This window comes from Doryrhamphus excisus, chromosome 1 (genome assembly GCF_030265055.1).
Source record: "Doryrhamphus excisus isolate RoL2022-K1 chromosome 1, RoL_Dexc_1.0, whole genome shotgun sequence".
In the NCBI taxonomy this organism is placed as follows: domain Eukaryota; kingdom Metazoa; phylum Chordata; class Actinopteri; order Syngnathiformes; family Syngnathidae; genus Doryrhamphus; species Doryrhamphus excisus.
Window position 1 is genome coordinate 7,926,847 of NC_080466.1, and position 21,187 is coordinate 7,948,033.

At 39.4% G+C, this 21,187-nt stretch overlaps 3 protein-coding genes across 3 annotated transcripts in view; 1 reads left to right on the plus strand and 2 right to left on the minus strand.

Annotated features, from left to right (window-relative positions):
- Positions 1-44: 44 nt before the first annotated feature.
- On the minus strand, positions 45-9,105 carry nol11 (nucleolar protein 11). The gene is made up of 18 exons (XM_058090756.1): positions 8,899-9,105; positions 7,674-7,787; positions 7,541-7,597; positions 7,304-7,452; positions 6,648-6,705; positions 5,566-5,707; positions 4,516-4,719; positions 4,031-4,107; positions 3,580-3,703; positions 3,420-3,511; positions 3,255-3,317; positions 2,748-2,932; positions 1,648-1,773; positions 1,292-1,519; positions 1,098-1,176; positions 907-999; positions 724-831; positions 45-487 (listed from the first exon to the last, which is right to left on the minus strand). Exons 1-18 carry the CDS (start codon positions 9,043-9,045, stop codon positions 374-376), a joined length of 2,160 nt encoding a protein of 719 aa, XP_057946739.1. The 5' UTR covers positions 9,046-9,105; the 3' UTR covers positions 45-373.
- Positions 9,106-9,936: 831 nt separating this feature from the next.
- LOC131132088 (beta-2-glycoprotein 1-like) lies at positions 9,937-14,216 on the minus strand. Its single transcript, XM_058077357.1, has 8 exons — positions 13,515-14,216; positions 13,194-13,370; positions 13,011-13,107; positions 11,591-11,667; positions 11,320-11,508; positions 10,765-10,944; positions 10,420-10,617; positions 9,937-10,076 (listed from the first exon to the last, which is right to left on the minus strand). Exons 1-8 carry the CDS (start codon positions 13,579-13,581, stop codon positions 9,985-9,987), a joined length of 1,077 nt encoding a protein of 358 aa, XP_057933340.1. The 5' UTR covers positions 13,582-14,216; the 3' UTR covers positions 9,937-9,984.
- A 243-nt stretch (positions 14,217-14,459) lies between these two features.
- Positions 14,460-21,187, plus strand: part of prkcaa (protein kinase C, alpha, a) — a 100,873-nt gene continuing 94,145 nt past the window's right edge. The window contains exons 1-2 of the mRNA XM_058072618.1: positions 14,460-14,794; positions 18,230-18,261. Coding sequence (XP_057928601.1) covers positions 14,625-14,794; positions 18,230-18,261 — 202 coding nt within the window. The 5' untranslated portion in view covers positions 14,460-14,624. The remainder of the gene's footprint in view (positions 14,795-18,229; positions 18,262-21,187) is intronic.

Here is a 21,187-nt window from a genome sequence, read left to right on the forward strand (position 1 = left end):
AAAGAACAATTTAATGATGAAATGTTTACCATTGTACAATCTCATAAAAAAAATACCCCAATGGCAACCTGGTTTCACATTAGATTATTTCAAAATATAAGAAGACATGCAAGGAATATTAAAAAAACACTACACTTGCAGGAATTAAAAATATCAGCAACTCAATTGCCATGCAAACTAAATGAACTGAACAAAGTTATATCAAAACACATTAAAATACATTTACATTTTTAATCAAATACATTGACAATGCATACAGTTAATAATTTTTATGGTAACAATCTGGACAAATGACATTAACCAATTCCGGGCATAAGTTGCTGTGCTATGATACATGATATCATATGCTACGATCTAGCATTCCTTTGAAACCTTAAAAAAGCTCTATAACTTCAATGGAATATTGTCCAACATCTTTTTTTGTCTTTACATTTTTAAGCTCTTGCAGACTGCTGTGAAGCTTCCCAAGCTCAGAAAACAGTCTCACCTGCAAACAGAAAGACCACGGTTAAAAAGATGCCCATGTGAAATTGTAACTTTTGTCACTGTCTCTATAAAAGACCACAAAAAGAGTATTTGCCAGACTGATGCAAGAATCGAAGAGCTATTATACATCTCTGAATTTCAATTTATTTCTCAATGTGTGTGTTACAAGAAAATATAATTTCTGAAATACATCTAAAGACATAAAACCAGCTATTGAGGGGAACAAAGACAAAGTACCTGAGACTTAATATAGTTGTGGAGGTTCAGGACCAGACCTTTGGCTTCCGTACTCATGACTAGAACTGTGAAATGAGCATCCAACATCAAAGAAATCCAATCCATAATCTATAAAGAGATGAGGAGCACACATCAAATTCAGTTCAAATTCTAAGATCATTTAATTTACATATTGTTCCAGACCTGGGGCAGATTTGGTGATCTGTAGCCATGCCTCTGCAGAACTGAATCTTCATTATAATTTAAGTAGAGGAACTGCAGGTACTGGAGGAAAAGCTGATAACATGACAAAGAAGATTAATTACATAAATTGAAAGTTAAGATGAGGCATTTGTTTGGGTGGATAACAGGAAATCAAGACAAGGAGAACTCACAACGACGTGTTGGGATGAGAGGTTTCTCAAATGTGGGAGGAGGAGGTCATCACTAAATGCCGTCTGCAGGACTTCATTTCTGAACAGCTCTAGTTAAGGCGTCACACTTTCACACCATACATAATTATGACCATACACTCATCTCTGTAATGTCTGGATAGTCCAATTGCATGTAGTCTACAGTTTAAGGATACAGTAAAACAGCCTTGTGCAAACCTACTGGACAGGTATGTTCCAGTGGCGTTGATGTCTCCTCCTTGTCTGTTTTGGACTTTGTGACATCTGGGTGGTCCGCTGCAGAAGATGTGGAGCTAAAACCATTCTGCAAGCCAAACTGACTGTGCGCCCTGGAGGTCAATGTTTCCATGAAGGAGATGCTATCCGGCTCCAGTTTCAGGTTTTCCGCGTCTGCGTCTGGCAAACTGCGTGAGAACACAAGAATGTGCATCATGCATCATATTTCACATGCTTATTTCTTGTCTAACTGAATTATGACTAATAATATGCTCAATTTAGAAGTGCTATGTATGGCTAACAGAGGGGATTCTACCTGATGAATGCCTTCAGGCAGGTGCAGGTGACAGCTTCTGGGATGTCAGGGAACAACTGCAAGCAGAGCTGACATAGGAGGTAATCCTTCTTTTCCAGGGCCAGCTGCATCAGGTCAGGGCACACACTGTAAAGGAGACGGAATGGGTAACGAATGACAACTCATTTCATATTTAATATCGATTGTTAATATTCAATGCTGCTTCACAGAAATTCACTGCAACGCAGGTTTCCTCCTTTATAAATGGAATATTTCCGCAGAGCATAGAAAACCTGTTTACAACCCAAGTACATTTTTTACCATTATCAGAGCCCTCTAGATATGAAATAACACTCCTGCAGAACTTTACACAACACAATATAATAGACATAATCCCTGAAAATAAGCCATTTATGACATATGCAAAACTTGTATGTGCTGCTGTAAATGTCTTCTGGTGGGGGACGGATAGTGAATCCTACTTTGCAATCATTCCTTCTTTATAAATTGAATATTTTCGTGGTTAAGAGCATAGAAAACCTGCTTCTTAACATTTTTAGCATTATTAGAGCCCTAGAAAAATGTGATAACTCCACCATAGCTGCCTTTGTCCTCATATAACCTAATATAGTGGATAATAAGACATAATACTTACGTGAAGAAAAACAAAAAAACATTCAAAAATAATTTATCCTCACTATGATGTTTGTCATATTTCTGGGAAAAGGCATGTGATTGGCATAACACAAAAAAAAGCCTTTCAAAACGGACCCCAAAAGCTGCAAGGGATGACTGTACAGAACTGCATTTGCGTGTTGTCCAGCAGGGGGCAGCACAAGTTCTATACATCTATACAGTACCCTGCTCTTATTGTAATGCTTTCCACGAGTGTTGCAAGAGTGTGACATGTATGTTTTAGCTCCAAACTATGTATGTCTAAGTTTTTATTTGAAATGTCAGCTCATTCAAATATATATTGCTTGATAACCTTCCCACAGAGTAGTCAGTGGTGCCCATTTTTTCTGATTAGTTAGGTCAAATAAACTAATAAATAAACTAATAAATCTTTAGTCCTTCCAGGAAATAAGCACCAACACCAACAGTAGCTTGTGCTTACTAACCTGTAGCAGACACACCGAGTGTGCACTAGTTGTGCCAGCGTGGTTGGTGTGTAGAAGGCTGGATCAGCCATGCTGCGGGACACCAGCGACGATGCCAGCTGCCCCACCCACTGATGCATGTCCTGAGTATCTGTCCTGGTTAAGAGTCCTTCCACTTCTTTCTCGACTTCATCCATTCGTTTCGTCTAAGTGCAAAATGAATAATTACTTATCGTTTCATCTCAAATGTTACATTAGAATCAAACACGTTTTGAGGAAGTGCACTGGTTCAATATGTACAAATAGACATCTGGATTTTCTTTTGCATTACAATATGCAAGTATGGCATGAATGCAAAATTTGAACATAGTTAACATCAGAACATTTCTAAATTACATTAAATGCACGTTGTCGAACTTTGATGGGAGATTTTTAGTCTATATTAAGATCTCAAGTACTGCTACAAACAGTAAACATTCTAATAAACACTATGAATCCAACCTAACTTGAATGAAATACAATTCCTACCTTGATGTGTGCTAGAACTTGCTCAACTGTTAAATCCGAGGTTGACTGGGTTCTACGCATTCTCTGGAAAGACCAAAGCAAAGCAAAAAAAACCAAATTTTATGGATTGGAATTAAAGACTGAAAATTGTGTATTTGTTTAACTTTGGAGAAACATCACACGCACAACTGCTCTGGTCTCTACTCTCTTTGAGGGCTGAGTGCTCTCTTCCTGGAAGATGTTGTTCCAAGATGGTACAGAAACAAGAGATCTGGATTCTGTAGAATTTAAAGGAAAAACATGTTAAGTAATAAATACCAGTCATTTATCTAGTGTTTTAGCTCACCTTCAGTTCGTCCCTGCTTCAATTTTCCCAAGGCAGATGCGAGTGAAGATTTGGTGCATTCGTATGGAATAACAGACAGGGTTTTTCCATGTGGAATGAATAACTTGCTGGAATAACCCCACAGCTAAAATGATAAAAATGATACTTATTAATAAAGAATGAGTAAATGTGTCTTTTAAGCTTGTAAACTGCTATGAAGTTGTGAGGAGGGACTGTCAGCCCTGTCACAGTGGAGAGCAGACATGATGCTCTACCAAAGTCATACAGTCCTCCATCAGCACCCAAGCAGCTGGGAGGACAGGGAACATTGGCCTGGTTGTTGTTGACCAACTTAAGCTGAGCCATGCAGTTAGTTCAAATATTCTTGCTTAACCCCATACCCCACCATATTTTCGGCATCAAAATTCATTCATTCAATTTGGCATGTTACGAAATTTTTTTTGATACCTACCTGTCCAAATATTTTACCCGAAATTTCTTTTCCTGCCTGAAGTGTCTGGAAATGGATATTCCAGATGCAGAGAAAATCTGAAAAAGTCATTGAAGCTCACTGAAGATATTTTACTCACACATAACGATAAGCACTTTCAGAAGTACAAAATATTGATAAGTCATGACCGGTCTGTCCAGCTCACAGGTCACTATGGTACACTTGTAAGGTGTGAAAACAGAAGAAATTATGAATTTCAATAGCTTTGGCACGTCTGTGGGAATCTTTGTTCATTGATCCAGAAGTGATGCCAATGATGTTTGGCAGAGGGCTAATCTCTGTACTAGTTCATTCCAAATGTGTTAAATGAGGTTAAACAAGGTTATGTGCAGCACCCAACCGTACCTCTATGGAACTTCATTCATGCACTGGGAACTGTACGTAATTGTCAAGTATAGATTACAGAGATTAGGAGTAACACTTTGAGTAAGAACAATGTAATGTACCTTTACCAGCTCCGGCTGAGGGGTGTGGAACGCCAATGACAGCAATGTGGGCATCATCCAAGGGGAGGGCGGAAGCTGCACCCAGCCTGCCCTTAACAGAAAGAGCTAGCAGCAGCTTACGTCGAAGTGGAAGTGTTTGGGCACCCTGATCGGCCCCCAGGCCGATCACAGAGATTACACTCTGGTACACGTGACCATTAGGGTCTGGATGACCGAAATGACAAAGATGATTTTTACATGGGAGAAAATTTGAGATGCATAACATTCTTTGTTCAATTCAATACAACCTTCCTGCTTCTCACGACCTTTTTATATGTATTTTTTTAAATGATATTTAATTGTAAATGTAATTAAAATTTAGATTTAACACCCCAGGCCTTTCTTTGCGACTGGCCTTAAGGCACAGATATCTTTGTGGGCTTTTGGGGAGCCATCGTGGTGATGCTGGTGTTTCGAGTGGCTAGTTGGGTTTGGTGTGTTGAGGATTGATTTTTTTGGTTTGTTTTTCGTCACCGAGTGTCTGCTGTGTCTTGTTTGCGTGATGTTTCTGAGGCAGTGGGGAGGTCCCACACGATTGGTGCCATGTTTGTTTACAACATGGCACATGTAGGAGAAAAGGAGCGCTTGATTTCACCCCATTGGTGTGTGTATGTTTTTTTTTAATGATCCAAGCTATTTTTTGTGTGTGTTATTGGATTAATCAGTATAACACAATTCCTTATATCAGCAATAATTATTGTTCTAATATTTAGTGTGCACCTCTAGGAAAAAAAATTGTCCAACATGATACATATCATTTGCGTCAGATTGTGACTTGTGTTTTTGTCAAACTAATAATTAACTGGTTAAAAATATCTGCAAACACCCTTGACTTAATAGCAATAATGCTGCAGTGGATCGCAGTAGTCGCCACAAAGATGTAATCCTATATTATGTACATCCATCAGCAATATATTTACTGCTTTCACATTTATTATTACGTAATCTGCTGTGTTGGTATGTTAATATCAGAGTTCATGAAACAAACAATGCATAAAAATGGAGGCTTACAAAGGTAAAGCAGGTGGATGAGTCTGTCTCTGTATGATGCAGAGATGCTGAGGGGTGAGAGGTCAGAGTCTTCTCGCTCCAGTTGATACTTGTGTAGTATATTAGGATTCAATTTCTGCAAGTAGAGGAAACTGTCCCCGTTCTGGAGAAAGAAATTGACAATAGTGGTTACACTAGGCCAGGGATTCGGCAACCTTTACTATTAAAAAAAGCCATTTTACCCCCACGCTTAGTAAAGGAAAATAGATAGGAGCCGTAAAACACAATTTAAAAACAATATCTTATAAACCTTCGAAAGTTTGAATCTGTTTTAATTTGACCAGTTTTAACAGCAGAATACAACAAATTGTTGTTTCTCTTCACATGTGAAGCATAAATGTAAGCCAGAGAAGCAGAGAAGACAAAGGCATCTGTCCATGTAGAATTAAAAACTCCAATGCTCCTTTTTGGGGGGTAAAGATCTGTAACATTCCAAGCAAAGCAGGCAGCCAAACACCCACTTCACCTCCACTCCCTGAGCTCATCCAATCAGAACTCATTCAGGGTCTCAAAGAAAGTCAGATTTTTAAGAAAATGCATATTTTCCCCATTCGGTTGTTAAAAAAAATACTTGAGCATTGCAAAGGGAGCCACAACAAAGAGGCTGAAGAGCCACATGCGGCTCTGGAGCCATGGGTTGCTGACCCCTGCACTAAGCCTTTTATTTTGAAGACTAACTGCGCGTATGTACTAGTAAGGTATACAAGTGATGTAACACTACAGTACATGCTGTTGAGTCATCGTAACGCAGTGGCAAAACAGAGCAACAGCGCTGTTAAAAAAATAAATGAAAGTCACAATATGTGACATTATTTGATGGCCACTGCGGCCAGCAATGCCATTTGTTTTTATATACATTCCATAATTGGACAAATCGAGGCAAATGCTGGCAAAGCTATTAAAGGTTAATCAGGAAATGAGGAATACCAGCCACTACAGTATCACAGAAAAACAAAAAGACAGATTCACAGAAAATATTATATGTATATATGTATATACACTACTTGCATGTGCCTTTTCATAAAAAAATATTATTTTGCTACCTGTTCTGTGGTGAAGATGACAAACTGCTGTGTTTCTGCCGCTATGTTGGTGCTCCACCTGAAGACAAAAATAATCAACTACAAGGAAAGTCAACGCAAGACAGCAGTTAAGCTGAAACGCAAGTGCGCAAGCGAGTATAGCGGTTGCAGTGGTGTAGAACTGTACTACCAGGTACTACCGCACCACTACCATGTAGTACACATGCTAGTCCTGTCACCATAACTATTTCTGCTGGATGATAATTGTCAATGCCTTGTTGTTGGCACAAGACACATCACCTTCTGCAGACACATGATGTAAAACAACAGTTCCTTCTAGTATATTGGTAAACGTTTGTTATTGTCTGAATATTGATAAAAGAACGAAGCAATAACCTGGAAATACTCTGAAGTTCACATTGTGTGTCAATGCAGTTATCTGATTTGCATATAGTTTTACCAACACTGTTACTTGGACAAAGAGGAGGATATTGAACCCAGTAAAATGCATTTTTTTCTTTATAGAGTAGGGTAACTACAATATTACAACAACCTCAGGATGATACAGTGCATGCTACAACTGCAAATAAACGTATGTTTGAACTATTACCTAACTGACAGTGTCAATCAAACACAAGTGTCTTCATCTTTATAAAAAGGGAGAAAGTCTATGTTACCTGATGGTCTCTTCTGGAGCCAAAACTTCCTCAATGGGTTGCTGAGGAGCAGAGAGGAGAGAATCAAGAAGTCTTACAGCTCCTCTCTGGAATAAAACCACTGGATCTCCTCTGGCAACACAGTGAATCCTCAAAATGTCAGATGACACCTGGACAGAGAACATTGAAATAGATTCACATAAAATGATCCAAATCTTACAACTTGCATATCTAGAAGCAAGTCAATTTGATATTTACAGTTGCTTTGAATGTCTTATCCAGGACAACATCTTCTTCCTTCCAGATTCTGATCACCTGAAAAACATGCAATAGATATCACAACATGGACCTTGCTACTATACATGCCCTCATGTACAGTATATATGCTTACCTTATTGTCTGTGACAGTCACATATTCTTTCGTATGTGTGTTGTATACTGCTGGACAGGTCAGACAGTTGCCTTCTTTCACAGTCCAGCTCCCCAATGGCTTCTGGTCTGAAACCTGATACAAGCACAATATTAAGGGTGTGTTTACATGAGTAGGGCCAGGTCCAAAAATATATGATGCCGTATACATTATACATTGTCAGAGAACTTTTTGTACCAAAAATAGCAATGCACTGATCCACATTTTTTCAACTTACAATTTGATCCAGACACCTGAATTTGGATATCTACTGATACCATTCGGATACTTGAGCTACAGAATGTTTGGTTTAATATGCAGCTCTGCTAAAAGAAAGAAATTCTCAATGTTACACATAAATTCCAGGTTTCTATTGTTCGCGTTGATTAATGTCTTTGTAGGAGGCAGTGGCGTGTCCACTTACATGCAGTAGTAATAAGTGTAGTCTCTTTAACTGTTTAGATAACTTTAGAACACACAGAATAGAGTACAGATGTGATTTCAAAATTTCAAATGCAGTTTTTCGGAAATCACACATGAATTACGCTGATATCGAAACACCATAACAATACTTTTTACGTTGTGGCCCCTTTCTATTGCAGATGTTTTACCAGCTGAGTTGAATGCAGAGGATATAAGGGATTTAAAAAAATGATGATGTCCCGAAGATGTGCTGCAAGGAGACAACTGATCCCAAACTGTAATGAAGAACATGACCGCGCTGTACAGATCAAGGTATGTTTAACGAAGTTACATTTCTGGTCTTACATTTAACTCCGATGTTTAAAAAGGATGTTGCTTCTGTTGAGTGTTGCTAACCATTGCCTGGTTACAGAGGAGCTTTTAAAGAGACAATGCCTTTGGCATCACTGAGTGACAATTCTGTTGAAAAACATAACATTAACAGTCTCATCTCATCAATATTCGTCCATAAGATTGATACCATTAAAACGTCTGTTTCCTTCACTTTATATGCTAAAGTAGTAAATGTGAGTTTCTGGAACATAGCACATACTACAAACTAAGAAAAACTATAAGCCCTTCTTTTGCCTCACATACAAAGTTGTTATCAAAGTCAACTTCTGTGTCGTTTATTGTGTCAATATATTGAAAGCTCCGAAGACGCCAACACGAGTTGTGCATGAAGTACTCTGCTAACTAGCTGATGGCTGCTAGAACCGCTACAAACATTACAAAACAACATTACCTTGTAAAGAGTCACACATCTGCTGGAGTCTGTGACAATTACATGGTCGCTGTCCCTCTCCGCTTCAATCCCCTGAATGCCGGAATTTGACAGACTTTCGGGTGGAACTAGCCCACATAACGTGTATGCCTCATACAGCGCCGCCATGCTGGTCGAGGAGAAGAGACGGGGCTGTGCTTGATCTCGCGAGACTAGAAGAAATCTCTCAAAACGATCCTATAAGTGGGCGGCATAGATATAGACATACGACGTACACTAGTAGGCGGCCGATCTTACAGATTTTGACATCGATCCGACACCAACACACTTATTTGTGAAAAATGCAACAATATTTAATATAATTTAGCAACACAACACTAAAGATATTCGCTATGATAAACTGTTACGTAAGTTGGGGTGCGCGGATGACGTCACAAAAAGGCGACTGTTCAGTTCAGTTTGGTTGGCACGTGTTGTGTTGAATAGGCGGACTCCAAAGAGCACCAGTGAGTGAGTTTTTGACATGCAAAGTGTAAGATTTAGAAAAATAAAGTCAATACTTTAAAGTAAACAAAAACCTTAAACTGCCATTGACGCTAGAACAATATAACAAATACATACAATAAATTTAAACAACACAATAAAAAACAAATATTTAGAATGAGTTGAAAAATATTGAACTCATAAGCATCACCTACCCCGGTATCGATAATATTATTTGTCTCGTTCAGCCCACATCTAATGTACACGTTGTCATGATTCACTTTGTAATTGTATGCATTACTAATCAAAGTCCACTTGCAATACAGCCAGTGTTGTAGTACCCCACTAGATGGTGCTGTTTTTTAGAAAATCATTAATTTAACACTACATTATTATTGCAATTGTAATTGACATTAGTGGATTACTGGCTGCTGTGTCTAATATTTGAACTGTGTATCTTTAGAATGTACATGTAATATTTAAAAAATCCTGCGGTTGATTTTGAGGTATTATTTGTATTTTCTTGAGGTGACTTATGAACCATTACATTTTGCTGCAGAAGACAGCAAGTCAACAGCAAGTCAAACAATATCCTTTATTTTTGGAGAACAGGATAATGTGGTATTACTGAAGGAGCACTCTGCTGTCGTCATAACACTGTTCTATTTCAGATGGAAGTGAACCTGAATAAAGGGCATAATCAGTGCTGCTTGGCTCTAAAAAAAAAGATACGAAAGAATAAGTTAGAAGTGAAACATGCAATAATAGAACCCAAACCATACAATATGTTTTCAATTGGTCTTATACTTAAAAAACACTTTGTATCACCCCCCCCCCCCCCCCACACACACACACATTTTTTTCTGAAGCATATTTTGTGGCATTTTCTGGACACCCCTGAGTTTACTTTTTCTTTGTTACAACTAAAAAAAACTATAAATTTTGCTGTGAAAATAAATTAAGTTAGCTTAGTAGCTTAAGAGGTTTTTCTTAATTTTCCTCAAGCTACTGCACGCCACCCCCTGCAGCCTTTTGCCGTATTTGTATGTTACACATTACCTTCATAGCATTCAGGGATTTTGAGTTTTCCATCAATGCACTGGCTTGACACGGCATAGCCGCACTCCCTGGCTTTATCCATGCAGTAGACTGAGACTATATGACCATGGAGGACTTTGTTGGGCTGGAAGGCTTCAATCCAGACTCTTTGATCATTGTACAATATTCTTCCTCTTTTTATGTCAACGCTGCAAGGAGCTGCATGCCACAGGAACAACAAAACTGAACATCTCAGATGATGAAGTCACAATGGAGTAAATTTTTTGTGATTGGGTTATGATTTGCATTATTACATAACAGAAGTCATTTATAAATTAAACTTTAAACAGTATATAATATACGTACCTTTGCAGGCTGGTTTTTCAGACCATTCTCCATTCTTCTGACAAACAATCTGGAAGCTTCCTTCCAGCTCATAGTTGCCATTGCAGCCATACCTGACTTCCTCCATCAAGTAGTAGTACTTCTTGTCGTTGGTGGACATGTAACCATTGACAATGTTCACTGGTGGAGGACATGTGACAACTGGAAAGATTTGGTCAAATGAGTAGAACATTAGTTATAAGGGTTTCTTTTAAACCACATGTACTTTTCTGCAAGGTTGGACAGAGAGTAAACTATAGTAAAATAAGTCAGTGTTTTGCAAGTCTCAAGTTAAGTCTCACTGAAAATCTCAAACATTTTCAAGTCATCAGACTAAAGTCCGAGTCAAGTCCTGAGTCATTGATGTCAAAATCCAAGTGAAGTTGCCGGTCTTTGATGATATTGTCAATTCTATCCCAAAGTCATCAAGATTGTGACTCAATTCCACACATCTGCTAGAATGACTCTGGCCAATGCGCTTCAACTTGGCTCTAAGATACATGTTCTGTCACGCAATTAAAGACAAGAGTGCTATACCTCGACATTCAGGTGTCTTAGTCCAGTTGCCATTAGCGGTGCACTCTGCATGTGCCTTTCCAAATAGGGCGTAAGGAGGCAGGCACTTATATGTCCCATGGATGCCAAAATAAGTAGTGTTTCCTCTGATATGTTTGTTATAAATGATAAGACCAAACTTTGGAATTGGAGCGAGACCACATGACACAGCTGAAAGAGAAGACAATTATTTAGGCGCACCTATACTAATCATAAATATTTGGCCAGGTTTGAATTGATACTGTTAAAATACGTTTGCACTCTGGTTCTGATGCGCTCCAAGTTCCATTAGCTTGGCATTTAGCACTGTTGGGTCCAGACAAGGTGTACCTGCGTAGAGAAAACATTCATTCATTTTGTACTGTGTACTCAGGGTCACAAGTGAGCTGGCCCCTAGTCTAACTGACTTTGGGTAAGAGGCGGGGTACACCCTGGACTTGTCGCCAGCCAATCTCAGGGCACATATAGACAAACAACCATTCACACTTCATATGTGCTTGATTTCAAATGTTGAACTCCGAACATCACAACATCATCTTTATTATGAGTGTACAATGTTCTTTCGTTTATCGCAGGGGATAGGTCCCCTAAATAGAAATTATTTTTTAGAAGTATTATATATCTTTTAAGGCTGTCAATCTCATCACTGTACACTTTTTTTCAGACAGGCATGAACACTTTCTCACATTTCTCTCTTGTTTAAAAAGTTCAAATTACGTTAGTATTTTAATGATTAACTTACTAGGTCGGACAGGGGAAATTATTTAGTGAGTCACACGTATTCCACTCCTCTGACCGAGCCTCGTTGTCCTGGTGCCGTGTGGCTGTAGCGTTTTTGTATCCTTGTTAAAACATTTCTTCTGTAGTAGTGTTTTACTCCTCTTTGTTGTCCTCCATGAACCTAAGATTCATTTACAGTGTTCCGTAATGGCACCCTACAGCCGCGTAACTTCTGCCTTTCCTTCAGCATGTCCAGGAGTCAAACATTTTATGTGATGGCTGGTTTCCTCTGCCTTTTTTTTGGTGCAGAACGTTTTGTAAGTTTTGTCGGGAAGAAAATTTGCAACCATACAACATGCAGAGTCAAATGCGGTTAGCTTCTTCTATTTCTTACTGTATTGGTGGTGGCCATTGATTGCTATCCATGGCCGCAACAAGAGACAACATCAAAAAGGTGTACTGACAATGGTCTACAGCCAATCAGGACGCAGAGAACAATAGGCGGTGCAGACAGAAGGAAGAGAATAAGTGAGAGACACCGCCACCATTCTAAAGCACAGAACTACAACACTCTACTTCCCACAATGCAATTCTTATAATCCTGAGGTGAATTGTACACATTTGTGACAACTAAGAATGCTCAAATGCAATTTTAGACAACATTATAATCATTAATAATTGTTTCTTAATGGTGACAGTTTGACACAGGAACATACAATATTAATTAGCATCACATGGAACAATGGATTTAGTATTGAATTACAACCATATGGATTGGTGTTCCACTGTACTCAATGGAGTAATATGTACTCTATATGCGTACCATTGTCAACTACTGCGTAAGAGTAATACTGCCCAACTTCCCTGCTCTGTTTTTACGTTCAAGGAGTACCTGTCAACATTTACATTTACCAGCACAACAAAAAAAATTGGCAAGAACTTCTTTGCTTTACCCGTCATGACAGGTGTAGTTGATTGTACTCATGTATACCGTATCCTCATAGTATGTTTCTCCATGAAGCAGTGGGTCTGGATAAGGGCATCGTTTTGCTGGAAGACAGATTACATCAGAGGGAAGCAAGAAACATGGACCCTCACTAACACATATTGTCGCATAACAAATAACCGAGACCCACCGATGCACATGAATTGGGTTTTCGTCCATTCACCATGCTCTGTACATACAATTGTTCGGGGCCCCAAAATGGCTGTGTATCCCGGCTCACAGGCCAGTGGTAACACTGCACCGGGGCTAAAGTACCTCTGCTGCTCGACAGCTTCAACGTGGACACCCAGGTTGGGCATTAAACATACTACAAGGACAAACAAAGAAAATCAATACAATATGCATGAAAACAATGTGCTATTTCAACTACAGTATCTTCTATTCCATTTAGGTGCCTTTACACTCCTCATACTGTATATATGTGGCATAAAAAGTAACAAAAAGTAATTACCATCATTTTCTTGTGGCGTCACGGTGGACCAAAGTGTGCATAGAAATAACAAATATATATATTCCATGCTGAGTAGAAAAGTGAGCGCTTTCCTGTGGTGACAAGTGCAGTTCTGTAATGTCTGCCCACTTGGTTGCTGCTGTTTGTGCTTGACCAAAAGTAAACAGATAAGAGACTCCCGATGATCTTTATATTTAGCATATTAAGATTAGTGCAGGCTTTTTGTGGCATCTGAACAAGATTTGTGACCCAGTTTGGTCTTTTGCCTAAGTGATGCACTTTGAAACTCACTGAGGTCTTGTGTGCCTGGCAAAGACGGAATAATGACATCAATGCAGTGAAACGTTTCTTATCGGATCCCCCGACGTTGGACTTTCCCCTTTGGAGCAACAAAGTTTAAATACAACGGTTGCCGTTCCCGTAAGACATTAAAAGAGTAAGTTTCTGATTGTCCACACGATGGCGTCAACGTATATCAAACCACAGGCAGGACACCGGCCACCACGGCGTGTACCCTGCTGGCCAACGTCAAGTGCAAAATAAAAACGATAAGGATATTAATAAAATAAAATGCCTAGTAAAATATGTGGACGAGTTGTAAACTTTAATGTGTCTTAACTTGCAGTCAGTCATCTTTCTCGTCAATCCGATAGGAGGGAGTAATGTAAAATTGGTGACAACCGCGAAATAACCAAAGATATGGTTGCCACCTTCCCTACTAGAATGTAGTACTGTAGTGAAACCTGACCTATATGCTTTGTTTACAATTTGATGTTTATTTCTGTTTATATTGATTGTCCCTTATGGAGAAACGGAAGTTGCAAACAAACAAAAACAAGCTCATGTAAATGCAAAACTTAATTTGCGTAACAGGTTTCAACGTCGACAAGTGTAAGCCTTTACTTTGAAGGGTATACCGGATGTAGTGCGAATGGCTAACTTGACGATGTGTGAAGCTGTCAGCGGAGCAGCCCAGTGTCAGCGACAGGCGGGGAAACCCTCACACACACTAAAGTCCACAGCGTGTGTTTCAGCTGGCTTCTTCCTGAAGTCCACACACGAAAAAAAAGACACTCTTGGACAGCGACGCCGAGCTTGCAGCGCTCAACAATGGCCGATACAACAAGTTTGAACGAGTCGTCCACCGTGGACGTGGCTAATCGGTTTGCTCGCAAAGGAGCTCTGAGGCAGAAAAACGTCCACGAAGTGAAGAACCACAAGTTCACAGCCCGGTTCTTCAAGCAGCCGACTTTCTGCAGCCACTGCACGGACTTCATCTGGTAAGCAATCTGTCTCCTAAACCCACCCACCCCCCCACTCCGTAACCACCTCAGTGCTTGCAGCCTGTTGCATATTATTGCAACTTGGCACCCCCCCGAGCCTCCTTCCATCATGTTACGCAACTTCACTTTGCAACTTTTCTGCACCTGATCCTGCAAATCTCACCTCCTTGTCAACTGAGGTGTCAAAAGTAGACTTCCTGACGGATCCGGTGCCAATATGGGAGGGGCCACGTTTTTTTTTTTACTCCTTAAAACACGGACTTTGTTTTTGCATGCCACTCACATTTGGAAGCTCTTTGGATAAGAGACGTTTCCTGTAATGTTTCCTTCTGAAGCTGATTAAAATTGCACATGAGTCATAGATTCCCTATGCTCACATATATAGTTGAGACGTACTGCAGTGCATTTTTCGTTGTTTATGTGCACATTTTTGAGATGAGGAATCTAGATTATTTCTGTAGTGAAAATGCCATTTTTGGGAAGAATATGCAAATAAAAAGTAGGATCTGTGCAAAAGCATACAGAGCGGATTTGTCCTTACTACTAGTCTGCAGTTAATAATCACAAGTTGCTATTACAAAGCCCCAAAGTCATCAAATTTGTGGTGTATGCATTTGTTGATTATGTATTTAATGTGGACTATATTGTATTTGAAACACTTATTAACCACTCAGTAGTTACAGTGTGTAGATTCCTAGATTTATAGTAGGTTTATTGTTGTGGTTGTAGTTTGCTGTATTGTATTTCAACACTCATATGAAGTAACCAAAATATATTGAAAGCTTAATTCTTACTAGTAAAGCACTCAGAGGGCACAGACCTCTGCCAAGCTTCATTTTGCAGAACACAATTTTTGTGGCAATGTTGAAGGATCCTTAAATGGTGATCTGGTTCACCACCAAAATTGATTCAGTTCTTCCATGTCAAATTTCAGAAAATTTCATCCAAATCTATTCAGAACCTATCAAGTTATTTTGAACACAAACAAACACACAAGCAAAAATATGTGCTCGGTGGAGATAAAAATATAAAAGTGCTTTTACTAAGCCCACCTGGCAACAATCCATTTTGTGTGTCTACAGCTTTAAGGCTAATGAGTTGTGTTCATTCACACCTGTCACAGTGCCCCCTGCCTCCAAGAAGTGCTATTTTATATATTTATTTCCACTTCATAGGTATAAACTATAAATCTGCACTTATCCAATGTAATATATGCCATATATCACATACAACAACAAAATGAGCATAAAAGGTCCCCTTAAAAGGGGACCCGCAGAAGAAACTTTTTAGATCTTGCTGAATCTGCACCTATTCCAGCTGCATTTCCTTTGATTTTTTTGCTTCCTGTCACAATTGTCTGTTTTAATTTATTCCACCCACGTGCCGACTCCGCTTGGATTGAGCACACCTAACTACGTATGAACCATATAAGGAAATCCGCCCATCTGTGACATCACAAAGGGGCAGTTTTACCACGCCTTTTGAAAACCGAGCGTTTTGAACAAACTTATAGTGCCTACTTCTGTAGCTGACTGATTGATAGTTGGTAGAGCTCTAGGCTTTATTTTAACACGTGTAGCAAAGCCTGTTTTTTTAGTGGTCTACATGAAGTGGAGGGGCTCAACAGACTACTAGCATGTCAGAGGAAGGAGGTTTTTTCCTGCATACTGTCATGAAAAAGTAACATTACAGGGCCTTTTCTCTCTAAAGTGGCACAAACAAGAAATGAAGATGATAGATTTTGGATTTTGTTGGAGTCTAGACATTCCAAGAGTTGCTTCTTCCTACTCATTTTGGACATGTGGAACTGCAATTTATGTATTGTGATGTAACTTGTATGCATGTTGAAATAAGATTAAACCGTTACCATTACCGTTCCACTGTAAATATACCCCCATGTTCACAGTAGTCCACTGCTGCAAGTGCTAGTATGATCTCAGGCCCTATGCTGCCTGTGGTTTATGACCATGACAGTTTTACAGCACGACATGTTCCCCATGCCGCTCCTTAGTCCATGCTTGGGAGAACTAAACATGTCCGGGGTTACAGTCTACAACTTGTTACAATCCCTTTTGTATCAGCGGAAGGAGGATAAGTCCACTTTGTTTCCTGGGAGGGCTTAACTAACAAAACACTGTGGCGATGACCTCATGATTGTTCAGACTTATTAGCGGATCTGGCAGGAATAGCTCACTACATGGCTTCCATTGCATTCCAGACCCAAAAACTTCAGAATGCGTGCACAGTGGAATAAGACCAGTGGTATTTTTACAACCAGGGGCTGCATACTGAAAAATCAAAGGTTCACTTTTACATGTGTTTTAAATCAAACCATGTAGATATGCTGAAACCTCTTTTATACTTAAAAAAACAGCCTGCATCTCAGCTTTTGTATTAATATGAACCTTTTCTCCTCACTTTTTTGCTGTTTAAAATGTTTTTTTCAAATATTTCAATGTTGTTCGTGTACATTGTTTCTTGTAGTAGTATGACTTTAGTCTCCTAATATTTTGACTTTATTATTGCAATATTATAACTTTTTCCCAACTTATTTTTCCGAAAATTGAAACTTTTCTTTTAATATTTCACCTTTATGCTACTTTTTCCCTTAATCTTAAACTTACTTTTTCAGTTTTTGTTTTTATTCCTATAAAATGACTCCTTTTTTTTTCTCACCATTTTTAAAATGTTGTTGTTTAATCATATTTGTAGAATGTGCCGAGGACCAATAAAAATACAACCATGGACCACAAATGGCGTGCAGGGCCACACTTTGGACACACCTGGTTTAGACTGTGTAAAACATACGTTAATTGAAAGAAATGTCAGTATTAACAAACATTTCATTTTTATATCATTAATTTGTACGGCGGCGGCACGGCGGTGTAGTGGTTAGCGCGCAGACCTCACAGCTAGGAGACCAGGGTTCAATTCCACCCTCGGCCATCTCTGTGTGGAGTTTGCATGTTCTCCCCGTTTTCTCTGGGTACTCCGGTTTCTTCCCACATTCCAAAAACATGCTAGGTTAATTGGCGACTCCAAATTGTCCATAGGTATGAATGTGAGTGTGAATGGTTGTTTGTCTATATGTGCCCTGTGATTGGCCGGCGACCAGTCCAGGGTGTACCCCGCCTCTCGCCCAAAGACAGCTGGGATAGGCTCCAGCACCCCCGCGACCCTCGTGAGGAAAAGCGGTAGAAAATGAATGAATGAATGATTTGCTACTAAATAAAAGCAAACATTTTTTGTGCAAAAAATGCGAAACCTGAAACCTGAAAAGGCAACCAGCAAACGCATCACGATTTTACTTCTACAGTTGACTGAACTGTATGTTACTTTTATATATAAATAACAAGATCTTTCTGATTGTACATATGTGGCAGTGAAAGTGGTCATGTGATCATTTAATTCTGCTTTTGTTTGTGTCTGCAGGGGCTTTGGAAAACAAGGGTTCCAGTGCCAAGGTAAAACCAATTTCTGGTTTATTCAGAGAGGATGTTTGTTTTATATGTATGTGTGATGTGTCTGTTTATGAATTGTGACAGACAGGGGAAGATGGCCAGTGGTCTATGTATGGATACACACAGTGCTTACAGCATACCTGCATAATATTTTACTTGCAATTCTGCAGGCATGCAACTCCAGTATTTACTCCCAACCCGAATGTTGATTGTTGCTCCAATGTGGAGAACGACTGAGATGGGCCTCAAAGAACCTTGTTTTCCTCTTATGTTGTAATTTTCCAAATATTTAGCAAGAAAGTGAAGCCCTAGCATACAACACAATACTGCAGTTGGAGAATAGCATTGCAGAAAGTGAGATTGAGCAGAAGAATGCTGAAGCATTGCTCTTGCTCTCCAAGGCCAGCAGGAAATCATTTTGTACTTGAAACGTCTCCTTGCTTTGTCACCCTTAACGAGTCCTTCTCGAGTGTAGGAAATGTTGGACTTTGTGATGCTTGCTAGAAGTAGTGCATTTATTTAACAATGCTGAAAATATTATACAACATATATTATTCCTAGTATGCATAATATGAATAAGATATAGTATTAGTAACAATAAAACAGAAAAGACAGGAGACTTGCAAGTGCATTTTACATACACTTACCATAGGCATGAATTCCATTTACATTTTTTTACTTTTACCTAATGAATAATTAGAATTGTATTTGCAATGTGGCACATCATACAAATCTTTTCCATGCTAACAAAGAGTAAGTCAGCTGCGGTCATGACTAACAAGAAGTTAATCGGTGCATGCACAGTATGATTTGACCCAGTCTTGATTGCAGAAAATTCCATGCATAGGAACATATCAAAGTCTATAAAGATACCTACAACTTACTTATTCTTGTTGTGAAATAAAAGTTATCCAGCAGCTGAAAACATTTACGACTGTAGGTTAGCTTTGCCAGGTATGCTACGGTCTGTTCAATTTCAGGTTGCAATCTGGAGATGAACAGCCACTTCTGTCGATTTGAGTAATGCTCCCCTGAGGAAGGAACACACATGCAGTAGTTTGCCAGATCTTCTCAGCATCATTAAAATTCTTCAGAAATAAGTGACTAATCAAATGATATGCCCTTTTATTGCTCCTTTTAATCATATCTCAGAATCAATAACATTCTTAAGAAATAAGTGGCTAATCTATTGATATGGGCTGCACAGTGGACAAGCGGGTTCGATTCCCCGCTCGGGCATCTCTGTGTGGAGTTTTGCATGTTCTCCCCGTGCATGGGTTTTCATCCAACATTCCAACCTTAGGTTAATTAGCGACTCCAAATTGTCCCTAGGTATGAAAGTGAGTGTGAATGGTTGTTTGTCTATATGTGCCAAGGGCACATCTGTGATTGGCTGGCGACCAGTCCAGGGTGTACCCCGCCTCTCGCCCAAAGACAGCTGGGATAGGCTCCAGCATACCCGTGACCTTCGTGAGGATAAGTGGTACCTTGGACCACAAGAACCTCAAAACAGGTTGCTCACTTAAATGCATAAGAAAACACCAATTGTTTTGTATATAAAAATGTCTCATTTACATTTGGTAACACTGAATGGTAATCAGAGCTCCCACACATCCCAACGTTGTCACCACCAGCATTTATTGCTGCATTTTTAGCGGTGTCCTCTTAGATGCAAGATAAAAGTACGTACTGTCACAGTCCACATCTAGCAGGTGTGACCAGGTGCAAAGCACGGAGGATTATTACTAGATTCCTCTCACCAGGGCATTCAGACACAAAGCTTGTATCTGTTGTAGACATAAAGATAAACACCCTGCAAGACATTTGAGCCTAATGATTAGAAGCTTTTCTCCCGAGGGTGTGAGACATTCAGAGGCCCTAGCTTGCTGCATCATTCTAATAAATGGAGATGCTTCGTGGAGTCTGACGTGTCTGTAGGAGGGAAATGTTCTCACTCTGTGTGGTGGTGGTGGTGGTGGTGGTGTTGCCGTGCAAGCTTCCGTGACTGCCAGCAACCCACCTGATGGCGGTCAGGTGGAAGTGCGACCGCGACAGACTCTAAGGTGTTGACAGCACCTCGTGACGTGCTTTTATAGCAAGCTGTTATTTTAGCTCAGCTTTACTGGTACTGTCTCACCTTTTCATATATGAGATGGTTAAGCAGAATGAAAAGAATAATTGTGGAGGTAATACTTTGAAGCAATCATGCAAAAACCTCCCAAAAGTAATGCAATTTCAGTCAGAAAAGAAAAATAAATGCCTGTTACTGCATTGTCACAACATGTATATCAAACCATAAAGCTTTGTTGGAGGTGCTTTGTAGGTGGAATAGGTGTGTCCCATTATGTGCATTAATTAGCCGAGTCTATTATATATGTGTGTTCATGACAAGGATTGTGGATGATGGGCAAAATTCCAAATAAAGTTTTGCTATGAAGTTCAAACATATAGAAAACCATTTTCACGTAAATATAGTACTGAAAATGGAAAAGGCTCACCCTTTCCTGGAATTTTCCAAGAATCAAATTTTCATAGACCTTAAAATCATGAGGATCAGACCCAAATGCATTGTAAAATATTGATTCAAGTTTTTCAATTTGTTCCGTGTAGACCTAGCCTGTATCAAAAATAAGTGTAAACCGTCCACATCTTCTTTTTTTTTTTTTTCATAAATTCCCTGCCCAGACATGTTGAATAAATAATGTCCACCTTATCAAGAGGCGATCGTTTCCATTGCAGCTTTTAAAAGTAGGAAAGGTCCTCACTTTGTAAGATCTGTTTCACCATAAATTATTAAGGCTAAGGCTCTCCTGTAAAGTGGAGGTCAGACCAGGCGGCCTCTCAGTCGCTGTTTGAAAATGACAAGATAATAAACGGGAGGATGGCATTTCTCTTAACGGGATTGACATTTCATTTTCATCCCCATAAA

Excerpts from the sequence above, each read along its gene's own strand:
- nol11 (XM_058090756.1), bottom strand. The coding sequence starts at position 9,045 with ATGGCGGCGCTGTATGAGGCATACACGTTATGTGGGCTAGTTCCACCC. Across the intron at positions 7,453-7,540 it reads ATAAGACATTCAAAGCAACT|GTGTCATCTGACATTTTGAG; the intron begins GTAAATATCAAA and ends TTCTCTGTCCAG. Across the intron at positions 1,520-1,647 it reads TGCCTGAAGGCATTCATCAG|TTTGCCAGACGCAGACGCGG; the intron begins GTAGAATCCCCT and ends GTTCTCACGCAG.
- LOC131132088 (XM_058077357.1), bottom strand. The coding sequence starts at position 13,581 with ATGGAATATATATATTTGTTATTTCTATGCACACTTTGGTCCACCGTG. Across the intron at positions 13,371-13,514 it reads GACGCCACAAGAAAATGATG|TATGTTTAATGCCCAACCTG; the intron begins GTAATTACTTTT and ends TTGTCCTTGTAG. Across the intron at positions 10,945-11,319 it reads TAAGACACCTGAATGTCGAG|TTGTCACATGTCCTCCACCA; the intron begins GTATAGCACTCT and ends AAATCTTTCCAG.